Source organism: Glandiceps talaboti, chromosome 15, assembly GCF_964340395.1.
Source record: "Glandiceps talaboti chromosome 15, keGlaTala1.1, whole genome shotgun sequence".
Lineage (NCBI taxonomy): Eukaryota > Metazoa > Hemichordata > Enteropneusta > Spengelidae > Glandiceps > Glandiceps talaboti.
Window position 1 is genome coordinate 13,102,151 of NC_135563.1, and position 25,044 is coordinate 13,127,194.

The window sequence follows — 25,044 nt, forward strand, 5'->3', positions numbered from 1 at the left end:
AGAGAGTGAGAGAGAGAGAGAGAGAGAGAGAGAGATCATAGACGAGACAACACGTACAGTTTTAGACTATCTAGGTGCTAAAGAATCACTATGGATGGCATGAAAAAAATCTGTGGAGAATTATTTGTATCTCTGCTACATGAAACAACTGACAAAACAAAACACCAAATGACATGTTTATTCAATCAAATCTTGGTAATATCATACTTTCACACTCTTCAACATATCTACTTTATGTTCTTGATTGATTTAGCATACATAGATGCATAGCAACATTATTGTATACCAAGGCAATTTGCCTGTTGTGGAATCATAAAAATTGGTTTTAAATCTCTCAACAGGTACATGTAGCCAGAAAGATATGGCTCACCAAGGAGGTAGGAGGACCATTCTACCTCCAATGGGCTGAATAACCAGCTGTATTGCTACTGTAGTTCATATCACTTTTACTTTATGGGAAACACTATGAATACATGCAAGCATAGTAATTAAAGAAAGAGATTTGCTGTTATATGGAACCACTTAAAGTTATCTCTATACTGTACATAAAATATACACACAAGGGCATTAACCTCAAATATAGAGGAAACAAAGTTGATATGTTTGTTCTGGTCACTTCAGTCTTTTTAACATGTATACATAACTACAGCATATGGTCTTTTACTTCTGTATCAAGTAGATAACATTCAAAGTTTTCATTCTTGACAATTCAAAAGTACACAGAAAGTTCAATGACTGCTGCATTCTTAAAGTTTTCATTCTCGACAATTCAAAAGCACACAGAAATTTTAAGTTCCCTGACTGCTGAACTCTAATAGTTCTCATTCTTGACATTAAAGTAATGTCAACGTTGGTGAAATTTTGACAATAACAGTACTATATATGGGTATGCATTTGAATGAGAAATAGATGTTTCAATGTGTTTTTGTAATTATTGAATATGATATTGTATAAACAGCTATCATATTATGATATATTATTTGAGGTTTCAGACAACTGAGTGATTAACAAATAATAAATGATATGACAATAAACAATACATGCCACCTTCTGTAAAGGTTAGAATGTGTCTTAGGAATCTCCCCAAACAAACCACCTTCTTTAAGCCATTAAAGGTTAGAATGTGTCTAATTGGGACTCTAAAATCACAGCTCCTAAAATCTCCCCAAACTTTGTCCGATGAAAGCATGTTCTTGGTCCTTTTGAAATAGTAATTTGAGAGTTCAGTTATGTTTCCATGGAAATCAACATTTTTATTTTCCAATAGAGTTAACATAATAAAATATGGTATTTTGTGGCCATACTGAATTATGGCTTAATTTTGACATCATTTTGACCTCTATTTCATTTGATCCCTGACTGTTTTTCTTGATTTTAACTGACAACGGGTTTGGATTACTGAACAAAGTAACAGTCAAAGTTTATGATCTTTATTTCTTTGGCACACAGGATTTCTGAATACATAGTTATAAATAAATGCTGATGTTCAAGGGTTCAATAAACTCCATTCAGCTCTAGACACATGAAGATATTCTATATCTCATAAAATTTAACAAGACTATGAAATTTCATTGTTTTTACATCAAAGTAATCCATCTCACAAATATTGGTCTGATTACAGGCACTTGAAGTGTGCAGGGTTAGACAAGGACATGAACCAATATATGGGGGGGGGGGGGCTACTCCCCTTATTTGAGTATACGTATATGTGACATCCTTTGGGGTGTGTTTTCTAACCCTTTGGTCTAAAATGGGGGTCTTGGGTTTTTTCGAGCTGAAGAGTCAACAATGGGGTCCACTTTGCATTATTTTCGGTTTTGCTGGGTGCTTTACCAAATCATAACTGCCCCAAAATGTTGCCTCCTAAGGAAAATCATAACAGTATTTAGGTCAAACTTTTATCTGTAGTGATCTAAAATGGGGTATTGGTTTTTGGTCAAAGTGGGTCTAAAATTGAGCCTGGGGTTTCTAGCACTGGCCACACACCCCTACCAGACTCTCCCAGGAACAATATCAGTGTATTTTTATACATATGGTTGTCAATGTGTACTTAGCGAGTACAAATCATGGGAATAAAACAGAACACAGTAAAATCAGTGATATTGAGGGTATTAAAATTGATTGTTAAGTGTCTGAGTTTTCTGCTGGGAATGTTGACTTTCATTTGGAAATTTGGCAAGGATTCCAAGCATGTACATGCAGGAATACCGTAAGAATTTTACTGTCTTTTCAACCAGATGTATTCATTTTATCTCAATCTTTAATGACTACAGAACATATAGTCCAGAGACGTAGCTATCTAACTTGTTACATGTATACTGGCTCATCTTCTTGTGAACAACATTGTTAAAGCCTGGGAAACCCCACTCCAGGAAATAAAGACCTTTTCATGAACTTTTGGTTCTGAAGCGTATTGACATGGTTTTACATCACCTACATCATGTGCAACTTCAGTGAAAGTTGAATTTAACAGGCCCATTTAGGGATCTTTGCTGTTGGCCAAATTGCCTCATGGGAGACAGTACAAATGTGTATGCAATGGTTGAACAATCAATATTCATGTTTCCACTGAAGGTAATAGGCTCATATGGGTCATAAATATTCATTGTTCAACCATTGCATAAACAGTTCTGCTGACTCCCATGAGGCAGTGTGGTCCACAGCAAAGATCCCTCAATATGGGGGATAACTTCAACTTGATGTTTCTCTGAAATCACAAGTAATGCATATAGGTATGTGGAACCATGAAATAACTCTCCAGAACCCAAAGTTTGTGAAAATACATTTATTTCCTGGAGTGGCATTCCTCTTTAAGCCAGACAGTCAAGTATCTGGGCTATTAGAGCATTGCCACAGCCCGAAGTGTTGAGCTATATATGCAACGTCATTATGGAACCATATGCAGAGGTTCAGCAGATATGGTTGATGAAAGATTTTGACCATAGTAATGCATGCTTATATAGTGTTCAAATACCTCAAATGCATAGGAACCATGCCTGCATGGCAATGGCAGTGACCCATACAATAAAGCTGTTGACAGCCATTGAACATGAAGTTTATCAAACTGTACACAGGTACATGTATACTACTCAACACACCATTTAATAGCTATCGCTCTCTTTCAAGGTTTGTATAGTTACCACACAGCATTCCAGCCCACTACTGGTACAAACTATTGATTGTTTATGTTAAATGCAGTTTAACAACTATAGGGTCTAATTTGAGGTCTGTCTATTTTAAGTAGTTTACAAGACATTATCAGACTTCTGCATAAGCTAATAAACATGCAGAAATTCATATGTTTCGATGGGAGGGGATTTCAGGTCGTTCTGATTTGTTAACTTCATTTTCTGCACTTCAGACATATTTGTCAAGTACAAATTATCATGTCAACCTCAATACACAATACTTTTGAGATTTCTGGTCGAGTCTTCTTTTAACATGTTTCACACCTTTACTTTTATGTGTTTCACAATTGTTGTGAATCAGAACTTTCCGTTGCTTGTTACAACGATCACCAGTACTTATCCTTGTAAATAACAGAAATATTTTCCAGCATTGATACAGTAATTTCTTCTCATATTTAATAGCTTTTGGTTTCTGCAACTCACAGTATGAAGACAGCCATGGTGACATTAAAAGTTAAACATAACTAGAAGTACAAATAGTTCACATACCACAACCTATTTATCTTTATAAATCACAGTATTTCCATCTATACTAGAAGTGAAAGAAAAGTTCTTAAAATTCCTCCATCTACTAAATACACATGAAAGTATCTAAACGTGTGTTCAGAACTCTCTTTGGGATACTCACTATTCAAGTATAATGGAAGTACTATGGAACAAACTAACAACATCTATCATCATTACAACAGTTTTGTATTTCCTGACATTGCTAAAATGCATGTTGTCGCCACTTAGCCATCTGACATCGGCTACGTTCCACTTGAGGCCTTTAAGCCTGATTATATCTCAATTGCTCTAGAGCTATCTATGGTTCAAGACCCGTTTTCACATCTGCCCTCTGAACGTGACTTAAGTTCTGATCCTGGCTGGTGTGTGTGTGTGTGTACCGCAATACATATCACAAACATACACACAAAGCATACTTGAGCTGGCCTAGGGGAAAATACATTTATCCACTTTATTTAATAAACATTTCAAACTTTATCAATGTCAAAGTACCTTTTCTTGTCCACTTTAATGTAGATATACTATCCATCTCTCTTAGGTTTTCAACATTATACATTTTATACAATTGTATGAGTTAGGTGCAGGTGGTGGTGGGTTGGGCGGGGTAAGTTTTGTGTCCATTTTCTTTCAATTCACTTTTGTTTTCTGTCACTGTATCAGTATGAAGATATGTACATGGATGGAAACAAGTCTTTGTACATGACACGTCCCCTCTTGATTACTTTATTGCTATAACAACATGGATACAATGGAATTGTTTCAAATTTAGTGTTAACTGTACCATCACATATATTCAGCTCACAAATATTATTCCCAGTTTAAAACTAAGAATGAATGTGTATTATTCTTAGTTCAAAAGTAAGAATAACTGTTTGCAATTATTCCCAGTTCAAAAGTAAGAACGACTGTCTATTATCCCAGTTTAAAACTAAGAATGACTGTGTAATAATCCCAGTTTAAAATAAGAACGACTGCTTATTATCCCAGTTCAAAATTAATAACAACAGCCTGTGCATCATATTCCAGTTTCATAGACTGAGCATACACTGACAGGCATGGTGGCTTCATAAATCTATGTACAGTACATAGACACACTTACCCTGTTTTAAACCTTTCATAGTATACGTACTTATACCAGATATTGTATCAATGATTTCCTGTATCTTTTCTTGATATGGATTTATGTATGTGTACTATTTCCAAATATCATATTACATTACACCCACTCTTTTCTAGAGTCAGAACTTTCAACAAAATACAAAGTTCCTTTAATTCAAATATTTATACAATAGTACATAATTCAATGTTTGTTGGTGGGCATGACACCATTGGGTTTTCAGAGGGCATATTAGAAGATCTTGTACTTCTCATTCTTACTAGTACAATGGTAGCTACTGTACCTAACCAGGGTAGGGTGAATGTATAAACCAGGGTAGGGTGAATGTATAAACCAGAGTAGGGTGAATGTATAAACCAGGGTAGAGTGAACGTACAAACCCGGGTAGAGTGAACGTATAAACCAGGGTAGGGTGAACGTATAAACCAGGGTAGGGTGAACGTATAAACCAGGGTAGAGTGAACGTATAAACCAGGGTAGAGTGAACGTATAAACCAGGGTAGAGTGAACGTATAAACCAGGGTAGAGTGAACTTATAAACGAGGGTAGAGTGAACGTATAAACCAGGGTAGAGTGAATGTATAAACCAGGGTAGAGTGAACGTATAAACCAGGGTAGAGTGAACGTATAAACCAGGGTAGGGTGAACGTATAAACCAGGGTAGGGTGAACGTATAAATCAGGGTAGAGTGAACGTATAAACCAGGGTAGAGTGAACGTATAAACCAGGGTAGAGTGAATGTATAAACCAGGGTAGAGTGAACGTACAAACCCGGGTAGAGTGAACGTATAAACCAGGGTAGGGTGAACGTATAAACCAGGGTAGGGTGAACGTATAAACCAGGGTAGAGTGAACGTATAAACCAGGGTAGAGTGAACGTATAAACCAGGGTAGAGTGAACGTATAAACCAGGGTAGAGTGAACTTATAAACGAGGGTAGAGTGAACGTATAAACCAGGGTAGAGTGAATGTATAAACCAGGGTAGAGTGAACGTATAAACCAGGGTAGAGTGAACGTATAAACCAGGGTAGAGTGAACGTATAAACCAGGGTAGAGTGAACTTATAAACGAGGGTAGAGTGAACGTATAAACCAGGGTAGAGTGAATGTATAAACCAGGGTAGAGTGAACGTATAAACCAGGGTAGAGTGAACGTATAAACCAGGGTAGGGTGAACGTATAAACCAGGGTAGGGTGAACGTATAAACCAGGGTAGAGTGAACGTATAAACCAGGGTAGAGTGAACGTATAAACCAGGGTAGAGTGAATGTATAAACCAGGGTAGAGTGAACGTACAAACCCGGGTAGAGTGAACGTATAAACCAGGGTAGGGTGAACGTATAAACCAGGGTAGGGTGAATGTATAAACCAGGGTAAAGTGAACGTATAAACCAGGGTAGGGTGAACGTATAAACCAGGGTAGGGTGAACGTATAAACCAGGGTAGAGTGAACGTATAAACCAGGGTAGGGTGAATGTATAAACCAGGGTAGGGTGAACGTATAAACCAGGTAGAGTGAACGTATAAACCAGGGTAGAGTGAACGTATAAACCAGGGTAGGGTGAATGTAAAAACCAGGGTATGGTGAACGTATAAACCAGGGTAGAGTGAACGTATAAACCAGGGTAAAGTGAACGTATAAACCAGGGTAGAGTACATGTTATTTAAAGCAATCCAAATGACCTAGCTGGAGTTCTATTTCTTTAAATTTAAGGGACAAAAGCTGAGATAGTATATTTTTGAGGAGTTATACTTTTTCTGTACATTTTACAATAGTTGTTGTACAGCTAGTATTTGAATTTCAAGCAGACTGAATCATCACTTGCTATTGGTGGAACCTCAGATATTTAGGCTAAAAACATAAACGATTCACTCATAAACTTTTAGTAGATACATTTGTATATTTATACTTAAGTGTCAAGGAAATCAATATCCTGATCATCCCAGCAATTGTGCCAACAGTCCAAAACAACAATGTCAATCTTAATGCAATCATGACATTAACATTTTCAGAATGATAACTTTAATCAAGGTGTTATGCATAAACACTTTCACCCAGTTCGTGCCCCTTTAACCCTCTTCAGGTCAAGGTCATATAAAAGTTTGGCAGTGGCTGGATTGGGATTATTAAAGTATAAAGTATACTGGTTTGTATTGATTATGATCACGCTACACATATACATATAGTACAGGCTTGAATAACATATTTTGTGTTCAATACAGATATGTTAAATTCTCAGTTAAAGGGCAATGTTTCAATCCCAGGTCCGACGTCACATTTGTTTTATCTCTAATAATAAGGCTTACATGGGATCAATTTCTTTTGCTCTGGACTGGAAGTTTTTCAGCAACTATGCCAATCAATTACCTTTCACACTTATTAGATTTTAATTCTAATCCAAACAGAGCCTTTAACATGTACTCTAAGTATCATAAAGGCATCTAATGGAGAATTCTGAAAAGAAAGCATATGTCTGGGTTTCAAGTATCATGTGGTGATGAATAAAGCCCTACAAGTACTCAACATACACTGTCTTTTTAATCAGATTACCACTGGGTAACTGAAAATACCTTCAACTTTACAATTGTTTAAGTTTTATGTTTCAGGACTTAAAGTCCAGTCAGACTTTGATACTCCTGTCTTTAGTTTGTACTGAATACTGCTGTCAACTTAAATATGATTTGGGTGATAAATTAACACCTTGGTTGGGTTTATGGGAAAACCTCTGGTGACTGCCGACTATACCGGTTCAGTGAACAACATCATCAAGCCTGGAATTTGGGTTTTATTTGAAAGTATTTTTACTTGAGTAAAACGCTTATAAACTCAGTTTGTGTCACTTTAAGCTATGGTATCATAATTATAAACTGAGCTGCCAACACATACATGTATATCTATATATATACCTGTTGATATAAAATTCAGTATCTGTCCTCAATAGCCCCGACTGGATCTAAGCCAGTATAGTCAATCAGCCAAGTCTTTGAGTTATAAGTCCTCAGTGAAAACTAACAGGCTAAACATGTATGCTGCATTAGATTAACCTAGGAAACTAACTGTTGTGGTTATGCTACGCCAGCTTTTACTTTTAGTTTTATTGAAATTTTGAACTACACAATATATGTATAGTCTGGTATGTGATTCACCCTATAACAACAATACAACAGGGCAAAAAAACACGTCTCACCTATAAATTACATGGCATTATCACTAGACTGTGTATCCATCAACTAGATTCCATACACACACAATGTATGTACTGTATTGGTGCAAATCACTTGTTGAACATCTGAATATAGCAAGTGTTCCTTTTCATATAACAGCAAACAACTACCATACTACCGGCTAATACTAATAAATGCATACACATCCCTGCCCATTCCTCCCCAAACTCAAACTCAATTCAAATTAAGTATACCAATGAGATAAATTCTGTTTTAATCCTATTATGAATATAGTATGAAATGACCTTGTGCTAATGGTTACAAACAACTTAAAAGATTCTGAATAATTTTACCGTAAAACATTCCAAAACAAATTGTGATTGGACATCAGTTAATTGGTTAACATCCAGCCCCTCCCCCTTCCACCATCACCATCACCCCACCCCACCCCACCCCCCACCCCCCTCTACCACCATCCCAGTTTGGTGGCAAAGTATCCTGCTATCAAATTGTCTACTTTGACAAAGTCTGCTGCAGTATCAGTTTTCAAGTTATTTATGACTCCTTACAACCATATAAATTACTATACTTTTATCCTAGGTAATTAAAAGTTGATGAGTTTACCAATTATACATAGTAAGTTATCTAATATGTTGTCAGTGGTCATCTGAAATGGACAGTGTTGATTACACCAACCTATGTTTACATTGCCAGACTACCTATAGTTTGTACTAATTGACTGGTATGTACCACATCATTACCATCATTACCACTCATTTAAAACAGTTAGGGTTGTTTTTATTGCCTACATGTGTTTTAATTATTATCTCCCTATTTCTGCTCTGTCTATATTTCGCAAAAGAAGATATCTGGGGTGTTGACACAAGTCGAAAAGTCTAGTCTGGCATGAGTGTATACATTAAATTTTACATTATTAGAATTTTGTAGATATGTATACATATGGTTAAATCTATGGATGTGTTATTCATGCGGTCTACAATCACCATAGATCTAATTACAGATGTTTATTTACATGTAACCTTACCATTGAAACTGATAGATCTCATCCATAGCTAGAAAATTCTAATGCTTTCTTCTCCCCAGTATTTTATTTAGCCCTATTTACACAATGTTTATCAAACTTTGTACTTTTGTTCCTGGGACTACTAAATGACGTAGCATGCACAACAAGCCACTCCCCTGCACTATGTGGTAATCACAATCAAAATGCTGTTCTATCTGTGGGTGATACTTCCATGTTCTATCCTTCCACACAAGAGGAATAACTTTATACAATTCGACCTACAACTAATCAAGTCCTTTGCAGTAAATCTACTGGAAAGTCTGGACAATTTTACACATAGAATATTGTGTTCAGTACTATGCCTGTAGACTAACATGTATATCATTTGAAAAATCATTGTGATATATATTCCTTGGCATTTTTTCACACAATTCATGCTAAATTCTTTTGTTGATGGCTTGAGAAACAAGGATGAGTACGCATGCTTGCATGAATATAAATTATGTTTTTATAGACCAATGTCTTGGTTTAATTGCCAGCACTTACACTGCAATTCTGCAACTAGTGTGACAAATAGATGAAGCAACAAATCAAAGTAAGCCTTGATAAAGGGTATTAACCTCTAAAATGCTTTGAAATCAAGTCATTCAGATGTGTTTATGGCTGTGTCAAAGGTTATCAACAATCATGCATTATTTATGACTACAATGGACATTCACATTCCACACACTAAAATAACAAAACACCTGCCCTGAATTATTGATGTTTCAAAGAATTTTTTCTAAATACTGAAATTGTAATTATAACAGAATTATCCAGATTGGTATTTTAATATTCTCTAAGTCTGGCTGAAACTTTCTACACTATTCTGGAACTTAATATATATACTCCATTTTAAGATAGTCCTTTTCATGTGCTGTTTACAAAGAGAGAGTGCCAACCAAGCTATCTCTAGACTAAAATGGCAGTGGAAAAAATCAAACCCTGATATTTTTACAGCAGTAAACTGTAAAATATTATACAATATATCAAATGTTATTTTGACACATTCTTGTTACAAATAACAACTTTTTATTCTCACTTGAAGTATATAAAAAGTCTGATAGGAAAATTATAGATAAATTAAGCCTTGCAAGTTTTATACAATGGTTGCAGTCATAAACATACAGACCACAAAAAGACTTCACATGTACACACAATAAAATCTTTTTATCCTGTGTTTATGCTAACATACAGGTACATCTGGTTGAATGTACACTGTCACATTATTTTACCATGGGACAGTAGGGAAGAACTATATAATTATATATATATATCCAGAAAATAAATTTAGAAAATAGTAGAAGAAAATACTAATTGTAGAACTATTTCAGTTTTCCAGAATACACACTAGTATAAACCCTCAATCAAAATGTATTAAATATAAATGTCATGTGCATTTCTGTTAACTATCACAACCTACAATCTGTTGTCAATAATATGTCAATTTAAATTCCTCTCCAATATGAAATCAAGACAGTTTCCAAGGTGAGTAGGTGTGCATTACAATGCAACACTAATTGGTAAGCTGCCTACCTACATTCAGAGATCTCAAATTAGTAGTCATCTTAGAACAACATGCTTAAAAATGTGCATTAAAATACACCTATTGATAATTAGTAATTGTTAAAAAAAAAAAAATTAAAAAAAAACAACCTTAAAATCACTAAGATTTAGTATACAGTAATATGTTTGAACTGATCTGTGATTTCTGGAATGTCTTAGCTATTACAAACTAATTATGTTAGGATTTCTATATATAAATGTTGGAAAAATGATATCACTATTTAAAGAGTGTATTTGGGTGTAGGTAGCATTAAAGTATGCAGGCTTGACCACACAATGTCTTGTGTAAATAAAGTATTACATTTTAGGACATTTGAAAAGTTAAAAATACTGGCAATATATGATCAAAAAATGAAGGGTTGTCATGGAAACAAAGCTAATTCAATTTACATGACTCAGGACACATAAGTGTAAGTTCTCCTTAATTTTCTCAAAATATGACAATATTAAATATGGGCAATTTTTTTTACTTTAATGGGGCAGTGACAGAAAGAAAGTCAATTTAATATGTGTGGCTGGGCACATCAATATATAGTTCTGTTTTACTTATCAAAATACGAACACGTTAAATTCAACTTACCATTTTGGCAAACTTGGGTCCTAGCAATTCTTTGACATAGTAGACTTTACAGCTATAGCCAGGTAAATCCATACACATACGTATGTATAACTGTTTGGCTCGTCTTTCAGCATTCACTTGATCTGCTTCCACTCCAAATAACTCTCCGTACTTATGATACTGTGTTTTCACTAACTTGGCAATATTTTTAATTTCCATATAGCCAGGTGGTAGATATCCCTGTAGCTTATCTTTCGTTAAAGCAGCACTCTTAGCTTTGACACTTTCTCTTTCTGCTTTGGCTTTTTCTCGACTACTTTCCCATCCAAGGTATCTGCTATACGACAGCAGTTCATCTCCTTTGGTGTCCTGATGGGTGTTATGCCAAGGAAAATTATATGGTCCCCTTTTCTGTTTATGGCGTTTAGCTGGACTAACTTCCAATACTTCCCGTGCACCATCTCCATTTTTCTGTTTCAGCTTACTGTTCCTTTCACTTGATTGTACATCAATTAATCCTAGCTCAGTTGGTAATGAGTGCCTAGCTCTCCCTTTTCCTATCATGGTCTCTTTATTTTGGATGTCTTCTGCCTCTGTGTATGTTTCTTCATCTGACTTTGAATTTGAGTGCCATAGTTCCTCGATGTTCAACTGCAGTCCTGCTAAGTTGATAGAGTCCTCCTGAGGACATGGTAGCTCCCCACTGACAATCAATTGCTGTAACTGAAACAAATATGACATTTCAAGGTGAGTATCAACACAAGTGAACGGTACGATCAAAGTCCTGTTCTTAAAACACCATTTCATGTGCTATGATGCCAGCATGTTAAAAGTCGGCATACAGTGACATTGCTCTACAAAAACAACAACTTCTTGTATGCTTTTCATGCTAGACTGATTAAACAATTGAAGAAAGTGATCAGAAATCCACTTGCATTCCATGTCTAACTAGATAATAGAAGCACTTGAGTTATCTCAAGGCTGGTATGTGAGCAGAGCCCTTATACTGACCATGACTGGGATTAGTACAGATAACAACACCAAGTCAGACTGTCCCAAACTTATCAACAACAACAACATACAAGATACCCTAATAGGACACTGGTCAGACGACCCAATAGCAGAGCTGGACAGATGGAGTAATTACAAGCCATGAGGTGCTGTCCGTAGATGCTACAGTTGAGTAGTTTGTAGCAATGAATGGACAGTCCCGAGTCACATTATTGTTGTGTATGGGAGTGTCCATGGGCAAGTGGGTCATCACCTTCAGCTCTCACCTTTGGCACCCTGTCTTCATTTCAGTCAGAACAATGTCTTCCGGTGTACCATTACTTATACAGCAATAACTAGTTGACTTGTCAACTTTTATTACTTTCTATGTACAAACCATACAGCCTTAAAACACTAAGGATACAATTCTTTATGCTTCAACACCATGTGTGGGACAGAGACTGTTTGTTTTGACGTGACAGCTACCATAAGAGCACATTGTATTATGTACAAGGGCAAATCTTTTGTTGTTATTGCAAATTTCAGGTTTATACACTTAAAGTATAATATAGTTTTAAATTACCCTTTTCCTAATCACTTTGTAGCAAAGCAATTCTTAGGGTCTGACATTTCATAATTTCCAAGGCATAAGACAATAATCACTGAAAATTGCTATAATCACATTCTGAAATCTTGCGAAAGGACAGTTTTGAAGGAAGGAAAATTGAACTTAAAATAAACACAAGAAAGCTTTCCCATTTCTTTTATTTACGTAAAATGTTTACTTCAGAAAACACATTTCTCTTACTGTTTGGGATAACAATATTTTATGTCCACATTTTAATACTGCATAACTTTGATAGGTTTACAATGTATGAATTAATTTTGTATTCTTTATTTGACAGAAAAATTATATCTTAACTAATATTTCCACTCCAAAATAACAAGATTCCAGTGTTTATTTCTTACAACTCTGAGGCATTTTACCCACACAACGATTTAATCCTTTGTAAAGTAATGGATAACAATGCAGACCTCAAAACTTCTACCTTACATTAACAATACATAACATGTCTCCCAGTCTGGAATTTAAATTACAAAATCTACACAACCGGTGAGTTTGTAAGTGAAATTAGCTGACCCTATGGGGAGTTCATTTGTTTAGTAGAAGAGTTCCATCATTGAGAAGGCTGTGTTGGAATGTCCACAGAATACAAATCAACCACGGTTGACAACAGACATCTGAAAGTAGACAGTATTCACAGGTTGTTGTTACACTATAGGCATGCAATTCAGGACCAATCTTTTTGTCAGGCGCTAGTGAAAGGTGAATGCCCAATTCTTGAATCCTTTACCAATTACATATTTCGTCCAATGCCTGTATTACAATCATAATAATAGCCCTTTAAAAGTCACTTTTGTTATATAACATAAGACTGGGCCAAAGAACTTGAAGATTAAAGGGCGCTGTCCTCAAAGAAAACATTATGTTTTCATGGTAATACCATAATAATTATTCAATGTAACATGAAAAGCTTGTACAGGTAGGAGCAATGGCGTACCAACTAGTCTAGTTCCTATACAGTATCGTTACGATTTATACCTTCACTCATGGTAAATTTGTCAGCTCAGGATGTTACTTATATACTGATTAAATCACTATAGCAGCAGGGGTTCACTGATTAGATGAACAACTTTCTGTGCTGATCTAGGAAGTTTGACCAGACTGTGGTTAGACCACAGTTGGCATCCAAACTATATACCAGCTGTAGCTTAAGGATATCAAGCAACAACATCAAAGCTGACGTCACACATGTATATATTGGTCATTCAAAAGATACAAAGCAGTAAAAATGCCAACATGTTCATTCCTCCAAAGTCTGATCAACTGCGATATTTTTTTGTTTATACTTTTCAGCTCATTAGTGGATGTAAGGCTATGTATTAAAGAATGAAATACAATTTGATGAAATGCAGACATGGTGTATGTTAAAGTGACATGACATGTATACTTGTGGTTATTATTAACGGCCCCACAAAAACAAACATAAATATTTGTGCAAGGCAAGTTTAGACAGATCATACAACACATACAACAACTAAATCCTACCAGCCACACTAAACCAATATATATATATGTGTGTATAATGGTGCGCCACACAGGGTACTTTGATAAGAGTTTAGAGAAGAAATCCACAGGTATTTTCAAGACTAGAGAGGGTTAACGTCTTTACTGTACAGTATCTTTCCATTTTCCTTCAATTTGAAGTATAAGGTACCATAAATGTATTAAAAATTCAATGTTGATACCTCTGGTTAAAAATATTGTGATGTACATGGTACATGTAGTAAAATGAGAAAACACTGTTGTTAAGTTATCATGGAAAATTTAAATCAAGATAAATTAATATTAATTTTCAACAATATGTTTACAATAACTCATTTGTTATTTTCATTAACAAGAAAAAATATATATAATTTTCGAAATTTGTGTTTTGCACCATGCCTGTATGCCTATCTATCTATCTTGTTTGTCAGTCAGTTGGTCTGTCAGTCAATTGGTCATTTATTTTATCTGCCTGTCGGTCAGTTAGTCAGTCTGTCTGTCTGTCTGTCTGTCTGTCTGTCTGTCTGCCTGCCTGGCTATCATTCACTCAGTCTGTCTAACTTGCATGTCAGTTAGTCTATAAATCAGTCCCACAGTCAGTCACTCTGTCTGTCTATCTGTTGAGTATCTTGCATATCAGTCAGTCTGTCAGTCAGTCAGTCAGTCAGTCAGTCAGTCAGTCCATCCGTCAGTCTGTCTCTCCCTCTCTGTCTCTCTCTGTCTCTCTGCCAGTCTTGTCTGTCAATGTTAGTACATACAATGTTAGTACTGTTTTTAGAGTAAATGAGGTAGATTGATAGTCATCAGTCTGACGTGTCACAGTGTTTATAGCAATTCACCAAAAAGTTTAATGAGTTTAGTAATAGCTGTATTGTCTGCCACTATATTTATCTCTTGTATGTCTTTATGTCTTTTATCGCTTGCTCACTTGTCTACTTATCTTCACCGTCTCTCACCAGTGATTTATCATTCTCGGCATACATAAAGTGATATTCTTTAGCTTCTTGTCTCAATGCCTGTAAGTTTGCTTGTCTACATATCAAGTCTTACTCAAGTACATGTACGTGTTTTCATCATGTGTTCACAGGATACCTTTAGTTAGTATAGTATAGACCTTGGTTTATAAAAGTCTAATGTCATTTATACATACAATTTGCTTATAACTTCTGAACATTCATATTTTTATCAAAAGTCATTCAATCACAGGGTATCCCTTCCCTTTAAAATCATATTCTATAGACGTAATTCCAAACTCGAAGTGTAAAAAAAATCTAGTGTCTTTTGCTTAAATCATTCAGCCTTCTATTCTTGACTGAAACAAAAACATTTTGGTTGAAATACATCCATGGTATAATTGTAAAAAAAAGTTTAGGTTTCAAAATGTAGGTATGAGTAGTGAATTGTACATGTATATAAGCTGTTAAGCTTAAAACTGTTACCATGGATACCATTTAGCCATGCCTGCATGAGTGTATTAAAAACTGTGGCATATAACTTATTTAGTTATCATGAGATTATGATAGTGGGAGAAGACAACCTTGTATATTATGCCTGGACTATACATGTATATCCGTTATCCCACAATGTGCTATTATATACGTTGGCAGATGCAAAGTCTGGGTTTAACATTCCTTGAAACATACGTGATTTCAAAATTCTCTGACTCGTTTCGTTTTTTTCTTTCAAAGGATTGGAATTTATATACTTTGCCTTATTCATATAAACAACAATTTGACAGGTAGACAGTGGAGGATTATATACACAGATCATTTTAGATACAACAGGAAATTCCTTCCTACGCATTTATAGTCCTGTTCTAAATCCCATGACATACTATCCATGACTTTTGGTAAACCCTACCAGGACGCAAACATATACATGACTAGTTGAGTAAACATGGTCCAGTAGAGTATGCCTGGACACCTATAGACACTGTATATTTTAGGCTAGTTTTCTGTAACATGGCCCAGTAGAATATGCCTGAGGACCCTCGACACTGTGTATTCCGGACAAACTAAGTTTTCAATAACATACCCGGTAGAGCTATATAGAGTACGCATGCCATGGACTCCTAGACACTCAATATTCTAGGGTGGTTTTCAGAAACATTAACCAGTAGAGTATACCTGGACCCGATAGGCTAAGTTTTCAGTAAACGGCCCAGTAGATCAATTTAGAGTATGGTGAGTAAACTATTCTATGCTAACAGTTGTTAGTAAAATGGCCAAGTATAGTATATGCCTGGACTCCTAGACACTGAATATTCTAGCTAAGGGTAGTTTTCTTAAACATAGCTCAGTAGAGTATGCCTGGACCCTATAGACACTATGAATTCCAGACAGGCTTATAGTTTTCAGTAACATGGCCAAGTAGAGCAATGTAGAGTATATTTCCTTGGACACCTACACACTGTATACTCTAGGCAGTAATATGGCACAGTAGAGCAATGTAGAGTATGCCCTGGACACCTACACACTGTATACTCTAGGCTAGTTTTCAGTAACATATTGGCCCAGTAGAGTATGCCTCGACCTCTGAACATTGTGCATATATAGTCTGTGTACTCTGTGATGCTGGTTTTCAGTAATGCCAAGTATTAAGTATATGCCTGGACCCTAGACACTCAGTATTCCTGATAGGCTGAGCTTTCAGTAACATATTTGCTGAGTAGAGCAATGTAGAATATGCCTGAACACCTACACACTGTATACTCTAGGCTAGTTTTATAAATGGCCAAGTAGAGTATGCCTGGACCCTAGACACTATATTCCCCATAGGCTAGCTTTTCAGTAACTGAGGTTACAGACACAGTAACTCTATCATACTACATGTAATCTAACCTTTGTGCTATGGCAACCTGATACAATGTTGCTGCTGTGGTACTGATGACCTCAAGAGTTGTCAATGATAAGTTCATTAGCTGCTGATAAAAATCACTTCAGGGCCACATTGCAATAATTTTGACATTTTAATAAGCTACCATTGGTTAAGGAATGAGATGTAATTAAGACCAATCTATATGACATATCTCACATTGCTTTTTCTCTCCCCCAAAAAGTTTTCCCTTTTTCTTCAAAGTGATGACTGTTGGTTATACATATTGGGCAGAGATCATCCTTCAACTGTCAATGACATCAACATGTTGACAATGATGTAAACATTTTACACAATATAGGTTTAACTTAATATTTGTCCTGAGCAAACAAACATTTTTCTTGTTCTGACTAACAAACTTTTTCACTGCTGTCACATGAACACAAACAACTAAGTTTTCTTTTACAATTAAGTCAACTTTGTATTACCAGGAGAAATGTTAACAAAGTTAAAACTGACAATGTTTTTACTTCAACTTTAGTGAGGAACTCTCACACCAGTAATTTTTTGTGTCGATTTTATAAATTCTCTACATGTAACTGTAGTATTAATAGTTTTAAACCATTCTGAATCACGAATATTAATTAATGATAGAGGAAATACTGAAATCACCTTTTTGTCATATTTCTCTTTTTTTCTCTAAATATTGAAATAAATTTCTCAATACACTTTGAGTATGATAATGTGTATAAGCTTAAGACTGCTGAATGGACTCAACTGGTAAATGTTTTAACCACTAATACCTTTTACAATAGCATTTACTATTGCAGTTCTCATGAGGAAGATGAGAGCTATCGGAGTAACACATCAATGCCATAAACAGGCTATGTGTTTAGTATTACTACTGCCACTTCAGTCTGCCTTATGATACTACAGCAGGGAAATGACTAGTTCAGTAACAGTCTCATAACTTTTTATGATGCATACAGCATTTAATTTTGTTTGTGTATAAATGAAACAAAAGTGCTGTAAGTGTGTGGTATACATTATACCAATAACTACGCCACTGAGGAGGGGTCAGCGTGAGTGAGCAAATAACAGGTTACACCCACAACTTGACAAATAACATTAAATGTAATGTCTGTACTTAAGCTCATAAATTTGTAAACTATATCAACAAATTTTCTTTGTTCATGGGAAAAGATTTGATTATTTTTTGCCAACTCAATAACAAGTAGTCATCTTGGTGAAATTGACAAAATTATTACAAAGTACCACACAAAGCAAAGGTGACTGAAATCATGAAATATTTTGATGCATGTACTGAATCAATAATGTTTAAGCTAAGTGACTTTGTTTAGATAATTATTCATAGAGAAAGTGTACACACAGAGTTACTCATTGTATGTGAGGTTCCAGATGTAGTTAAAGTTACTATATAGTCTTTGAATAAGGGGCACTTAAGTTTGAAAAGACCAAGCTCAGCAAATACTTCCTCCAGGAAAAAAAAACATGGTAAAACTTAACAAATGACAGGAAACTGAAACAAACACATTTAATGTTAGCTCTACATTATACATAGTTAGAATTTCTTAGAGCCACCTACGCAAACTTGATTTTTTTTAATACAGAACTTTGCTCAATATGAAAAAAATCCAGCACACTTTGATTTTACAAAACTTTTTGAAAATATTTAGTCATCCAATCTAGAACAAAAACTTGCTAAGATAAATGTCAACAGTCCAACAAAGTTGAAAACAGACGATGTCCAGTGGTTAGCCATTCAAAAAGGCTAAGACCCCATAGATTTGGAACTGTGTGGGATAGATATAATACAGAATACTGAAGTCAAGTTCAATACCATATTTATGAAGATCTATGGGGAGACCTCCTTGAAGTGTCCATAGCCAGGAAGTTTTTGGTGAGTATCCAGGACAACATTATCAAACCATATTAGGACTTCTTAATAAGATTAATATACAGTCATGTAGGAATGAGGATTTTCTGGTTCATGTAAACAGATAGTTAGGGATTATCAATCCCTTTTACTTGATTAGACATTACAGCTTGTCTATCAATTTAATAGCTATCACACCATGAGTAAGTAGACAGTGAGATACATTTGTTGGTAAGGGTCCATAATCTAATCAAATCTCATATTAGTATGTAATGCATCCTTTCCCTCATTTGAATAGTAATTATCCAGGTATGATTGACATATGGCATCTTTACCTGATTGATATACATGTAGTAAGTAATCTTGTCAGTAATCTACAGCAAACAATTATCCAACCATCCTTACCACTGTGCCAGTTAGTGTGCCCTTGAGCTAATTTTCTGGGGCAACAAGAGGACACATTATTCCATCCCTACCTCCATGAAACTATGCCATAAGTTAATTACTAGTAACACAGTATTGTACAAAACCAGGTCTCAGAAAACAGCACTTTCTTGTAACAGCCCAAAATATGGTGTTCGAATTCCACTCTCCCTTACTATGTGGTGACCAGTGTGCCCTGCAAGCCAACATGACATGCTACTGACACAGCAAAATTTGGCATTCACCCTATCTCTTACTATGTGATGACTTAAGTCTGGATGTCAATGTGTGAAAGAGAGATCTGAATGATGGATAACACTAGACTATGATTTAAATTACTATGTGGTGAGTAACAAGATAACCTATTTTTTATCATTTTGACCCACAACAAAAATTGCTGTCTTTTTACAAGAGGGCAACATTAACGAAACTATGCCAACTTAATTGCTGTGAGTGATCCCACTATGATTTGACCATGAAACTACCCTGTCATAAAGTATTTTGAAATCAAATGTGACATTCACGTAGTACATTTTCATTACAAAGTTAGTTCTCTTGTCCCTGAGTATAATGGTCCTTGAATACAGTACAGTCTCAATACTTTATATGCTAATCAATTCCACATTTCTCCATATCACAAACTCTATAAGATGTGAAATGAACACATTGCTGGAAAATTTGCTTGCTGAATAATCAAATAATCCACCAAGGATGGAAAAGGACTGTCTGCTAAGTGTCAACCCTTATTTTTATGAACTTCTCATTTTCTTTATTTGAAAGTCTCATATAATAATTACTACATTCTTCAATATAATAAATGCTATCTTGCCATTTGTTCATATCATAATATCTGAAATATTTGCTGGGCAAATAAAGTTTGTACTGCCCATGGGCAATATACAAGAAGACATAGTACATACATGTTCCCAAGATTGTGCCTTTCACAAATATTTTGAAATTGGCAATTATACCTGAATGAAAATCAAGATTATAAAAATCACTACATGTCACATATACTCAATAGGTAGTAATATCACCAGTTACTACAATATTGGCATTCACAGATCTGGAGTTTATCTGCCCAATGTGACGTGGATGGACTAACATCTAAGCCATTATGATAGCACTGGCACAGTAATAAGTACTATATTCCTGTGTTTGAATACAGAGGCAAACAGGAGGCATGAACTTTACAGATATGATGCTATATGGCCCAGCTTTGAAAGTTTATAATTGGTATATGTACAACAGTACAACAAGTAGTCATAATATGAACTCACATCATGTATTTATAGTCTACAGATTATTACTGTTATAGACTTAGCATTTTTACGTCATCTAAATGAGTGGAATATTTCAGCATGACAAGTTCTTCTGAGTTCATCTGCTGGAAAACACAAACACAGCCACTGAATTACGCAAATACACTGTACATTGAGTGCATATGGCCATGAAAAAATGTACTTTGCATTTCTATAGTGTTGGCTTGGTTAGTGTACATGTTGTACATATGGATATGTGTAATTCATTTCTATGAAATCTGTAATCTATTTACAGCAGGATGGTGAATGCTCATGGTGTACATATGGCTGCAGTGGAAAAAATATACAAGAGGACGTACCCTGTAGTGTGTGTGTGCTTGGTTAAAGCTGTAATATGGGGAAAGCTGTATTTACACTACATGTAGTTTGGATTTTCAATCCATGAAACAGTTTTACCATGTTTTTCTACTTTAAAAACAAATGTGAAACACATACATTAAGTCCACATTTGTAACCCTATCAATAAATTGCACAAAACTCAAAAATAGCAAAAAGGTTTTGTTATTGTACTGTACAGGATGTGATTCATAAATAAAGAGGGTAAATACATTTGTACAAGTAATTTCTGATGTCATGTCCAATCTGTGGATGTGGCTATAAATATATTTTACCCACAGAAACTGTTCCGGTATAACATGACTGTTTAGAATCATGTTTGACAAATGTTAAAGGGGCACAAACTGAGTTCATATGTTTTTGGGACGTAATTTTTCATGCGCATTAAAAGGTACTCAGAGTATTCTACTTACTGATATATAATAACCATCACTTGCAATTATTAACTTCACTCAAACCATTAGGATATAACTTACAAAAGACTCAATGATGTAATTTATCATACAAACCGAAACATGTACAGGAAGTTCCTTGCAACCAACAGTTCTAACAATGCCAGAATACAAATTGCAAGGCATCCATCAACATTGACTTTATACTAGAGTAGTTTAGTCAAAGTTATTTGTAAGTATTTTCACTTGAATAAAAAGCTTATAAACTCATCTTGTGCCACCTTTAAGGCTACAGAATGTTTAATAATCACAGTTACATCCCAATATAAACCTTTTAATGATAAATTCATACTTGATCAAGTTTGGAAAACTCCATTTTCTATCAAATTGGCTGATGTGATAGAGTTTAGGTGTCATGATTGGCATGGATTTCACATACTACCTTGTGATATCCAAAGTAAACCACAGACAGAATTGAATTCATCCAAGCCCCTGGATGCACGGTAATCAAATCAGAGCCTGATCACTGTTGGTTGACTTGAATCTCCCTTGAGGTGGTTTTAATTTGCATCAGAAGAAGTACGATAGATTTGAATTAACTACAGGTGGGGGCTGCTGTTCACTTTTGATCCAAACCATACTGGGAACTAGACTGATGTTATGCATCTTAATTTATACATAAACAAAACAAGGATCAGGCCTTAATAAAAAGTTAGTTAACTTTATGGATAAAAATTTGGATTTCTGTGGTATCAGGAAACAAAAGAATACAAGGATCTAGAGACTGCAGGCATGTTGTCACATCCTGCCAATAAGATATTTCAACCCAAACTGAAATATTGTCTTCAGAAATGTTTGATGATGGTGCTGTCACCAGAGGATGGCATTGATGTACTAAATTAAAATGTACTAGACCCAGAAAAAGAATTTACTGTCAGAAACTTTTGGATATGCTAACAAAATTGGCATAGATGAAGATGTTGTACCCACTAAAAATTTGTGTCAATTTACAGTTAAAAATTTTCATATAGTTTTATAGATAAGAATCAGATAAACTTGACGTACTAAACTATAATTTTGGAAAAATAACTAAAATTACTGTCAGAAAATGTTTGGACTTGACAATACCAGATTATAATCTTGGAAAAATACCTCAAATTTATTGGCCAAAATTTTGGGATAAGGTTACAAATTTGGCGCAGATGAACTTGAAATACCAGACCATAATTTTGGAGAAATAACTTCAATTTACTGTCCAAAATTTTTAGATAGGGTTACACACTTGGCCCCAATGAACTTGACAGACCAGACTACAATTTTGGGAAACTTAAAATTTACAGTCAGATATTTGTAAAATTGGCACCAGATGAACTTGATGTACCAGACTATACTCAAATGAAATTCAATCCAACCACAAGATTCATGACATGACTGATATTGACATTATTCTGACTGTGTTTTGTATACAATCCTTCCCATGTAGCTTCTAGCTAGGTATTTCACCAAACTGAAAACAAGTTGTTAATTTGAAACCGCATCCCTAGTACAACAGCCACAAGCATGTACAACTTTGTATAAACAAAAAAAGGGAAATATGTGACAAGCATCTGGAAATGAGACATGTCCTGAACATGAACTTGACTATTTGACATGTCTGGTGGCCATAAATTACAAGAATGATAGCCAATGGTTTTCATTAGCCATTGTCTATCTCAGTTTAAAACTTTCCATGACACAACTATCTACAACATCAACAACCATGCTAATGTGCTGACTGATGTAAGCTAAATGCAATATTTTAACTTACATATGAACATTAGAAAATTAAATACATTTGCCTTGAACTTCAAATATATCATTTGGCAAATTAAATGAGGAATTGAGAACATTGGAAAGACGTAACATTTGAAAATAAATGTTTCCTTGGTCGGCTAACTAACTGTCTATAACATGGCTACACCAGATTTAGTATACTAAGAAACAAAACAGAAAGAACGGTAATGCTATAAAAACTAAGTACCGTACAACCAAGTACTAAAGAAACTATGAACACTGTATTGGTTATTAATAAACTCCAATAAACTCCTACAAATCACACATATTCATCAGTTTATACAGCGTTACCATAATACTGGTGCCAACTTGACATTGACCTATTTATGATTGGTTACTAAGGATAGAGTATGATTGGTCAGTAGGAAAAAGATTACATTCCTGATTGGTCAAATTTACATTGATTGGATTGGTTGAGAACTATCAGTCAGGATCCTAAAATTGACTCAAGCTCAGCATGATTTCGTTTCCAATAGTTTTCAAATATTTCTATGCAGTATCTTGAATTATTGATATTCTAATGGGAAAAAAGACAATATTTCTCCAGATATCAAAATCTACCTAATTCCACCATAATGCCTACAAGACATTCATTAATTTACGGATTTGATATTTCCGTCTTATCCCTCTTATGATATCTTGTATGTTATGTCAATGATTTGTGCAATTGAAGCACTGGGTTGAGCCATCGTTGCAAGAACTATTGCATTGCATGGATAAGGCCAAAAGGGGATGGAGTAAACAATGCATTAAAATGTACTTAATAAAGCTCCGTAAATTCATGTGTTCGGAATAATGGGGCAATCTGTTGACAAAGACTGAAGCATGCAGTCAAAAATTTTAGGTAATAATTTTCAAGATTTTGTTTGAAATAGAAGCGTGTAACTAATGTAATACACTGGATTAGCAACACAGATGAATTTTCATTTTAAAACATGTATATTAGTTTTATTAAATGTTTTTTTTACTTTAGTATGGTCGAATGACATCATGCACTTTAGCTCCATAGCTTTTGTTAAAAAAAAGAAACAAAAAGTTGCATATAATTGCTATGATGTTGTTTTGCTTCGTCTTTTGCGACACTTTTATTTCCCTCTTTCTTCTTTCCAGACTTCCATCATTGAAGAGAAACAAAGCATTGATACTAATCATGAAAGTAACATGAGAAAAGTTTCATGCAATGTAAAACCCACTACCATCATATAGCATATCATTATCAATAAAAGCAACAAAAGTATCATCTTTTACTCATCCCGATAACCAAAAGTGACAAATGTAATTTAGATGCATAAAACTTAAAAGGTGTTAAATACCCACCAGTATTGGGCGATGAGTTACAACTCCATCACGCATACCTGTCCCCTCTGGTATGTTAATATCTCTTGATTTAGCTCCGGTTACCAGGGTATCAAAACTTGCTAGATAAAGCTTAGGACTCACACAGATACAGAAAGTCAATCCTCTCATATTAGTCCCGATAGTCGTCATAGAAGCCATTGCAGTATAAATGAAATTACAGCAAGAGTTAATCTAAAGTGCGTCTGTCCACTGATGACTCCATACTGATGAAAAGTTAACTTTGATGCCTAGATTCTATCAGCACAGTAAGAAAGAACAACAGCTGCTAGCTGTGAGTTAGCGCACACAGTCCGGGTAGTGATTGGCTAGTAAAGTTAATTAGGAGCATATGACCCATGATGTCTTTCCGTGGCCTCAACTGAAGTTCACTCATCCTCTGGGCTGCCACATGTGCTCCTCTGCTCTC

The 25,044-nt window shown here is 35.1% G+C and overlaps 1 protein-coding gene across 1 annotated transcript in view; it reads right to left on the reverse strand.

Moving 5' to 3' along the window:
• LOC144446233 (1-phosphatidylinositol 4,5-bisphosphate phosphodiesterase epsilon-1-like) overlaps positions 1-24,776 on the reverse strand; it is a 57,389-nt gene extending 32,613 nt beyond the window's left edge. Inside the window, exons 1-2 of the mRNA XM_078135985.1 lie at positions 24,597-24,776; positions 11,187-11,888 (exon numbers count right to left, since the gene is read on the reverse strand). Of these exons, the coding sequence (XP_077992111.1) occupies positions 11,187-11,888; positions 24,597-24,776 (882 nt within the window). The remainder of the gene's footprint in view (positions 1-11,186; positions 11,889-24,596) is intronic.
• Positions 24,777-25,044: the final 268 nt, after the last annotated feature.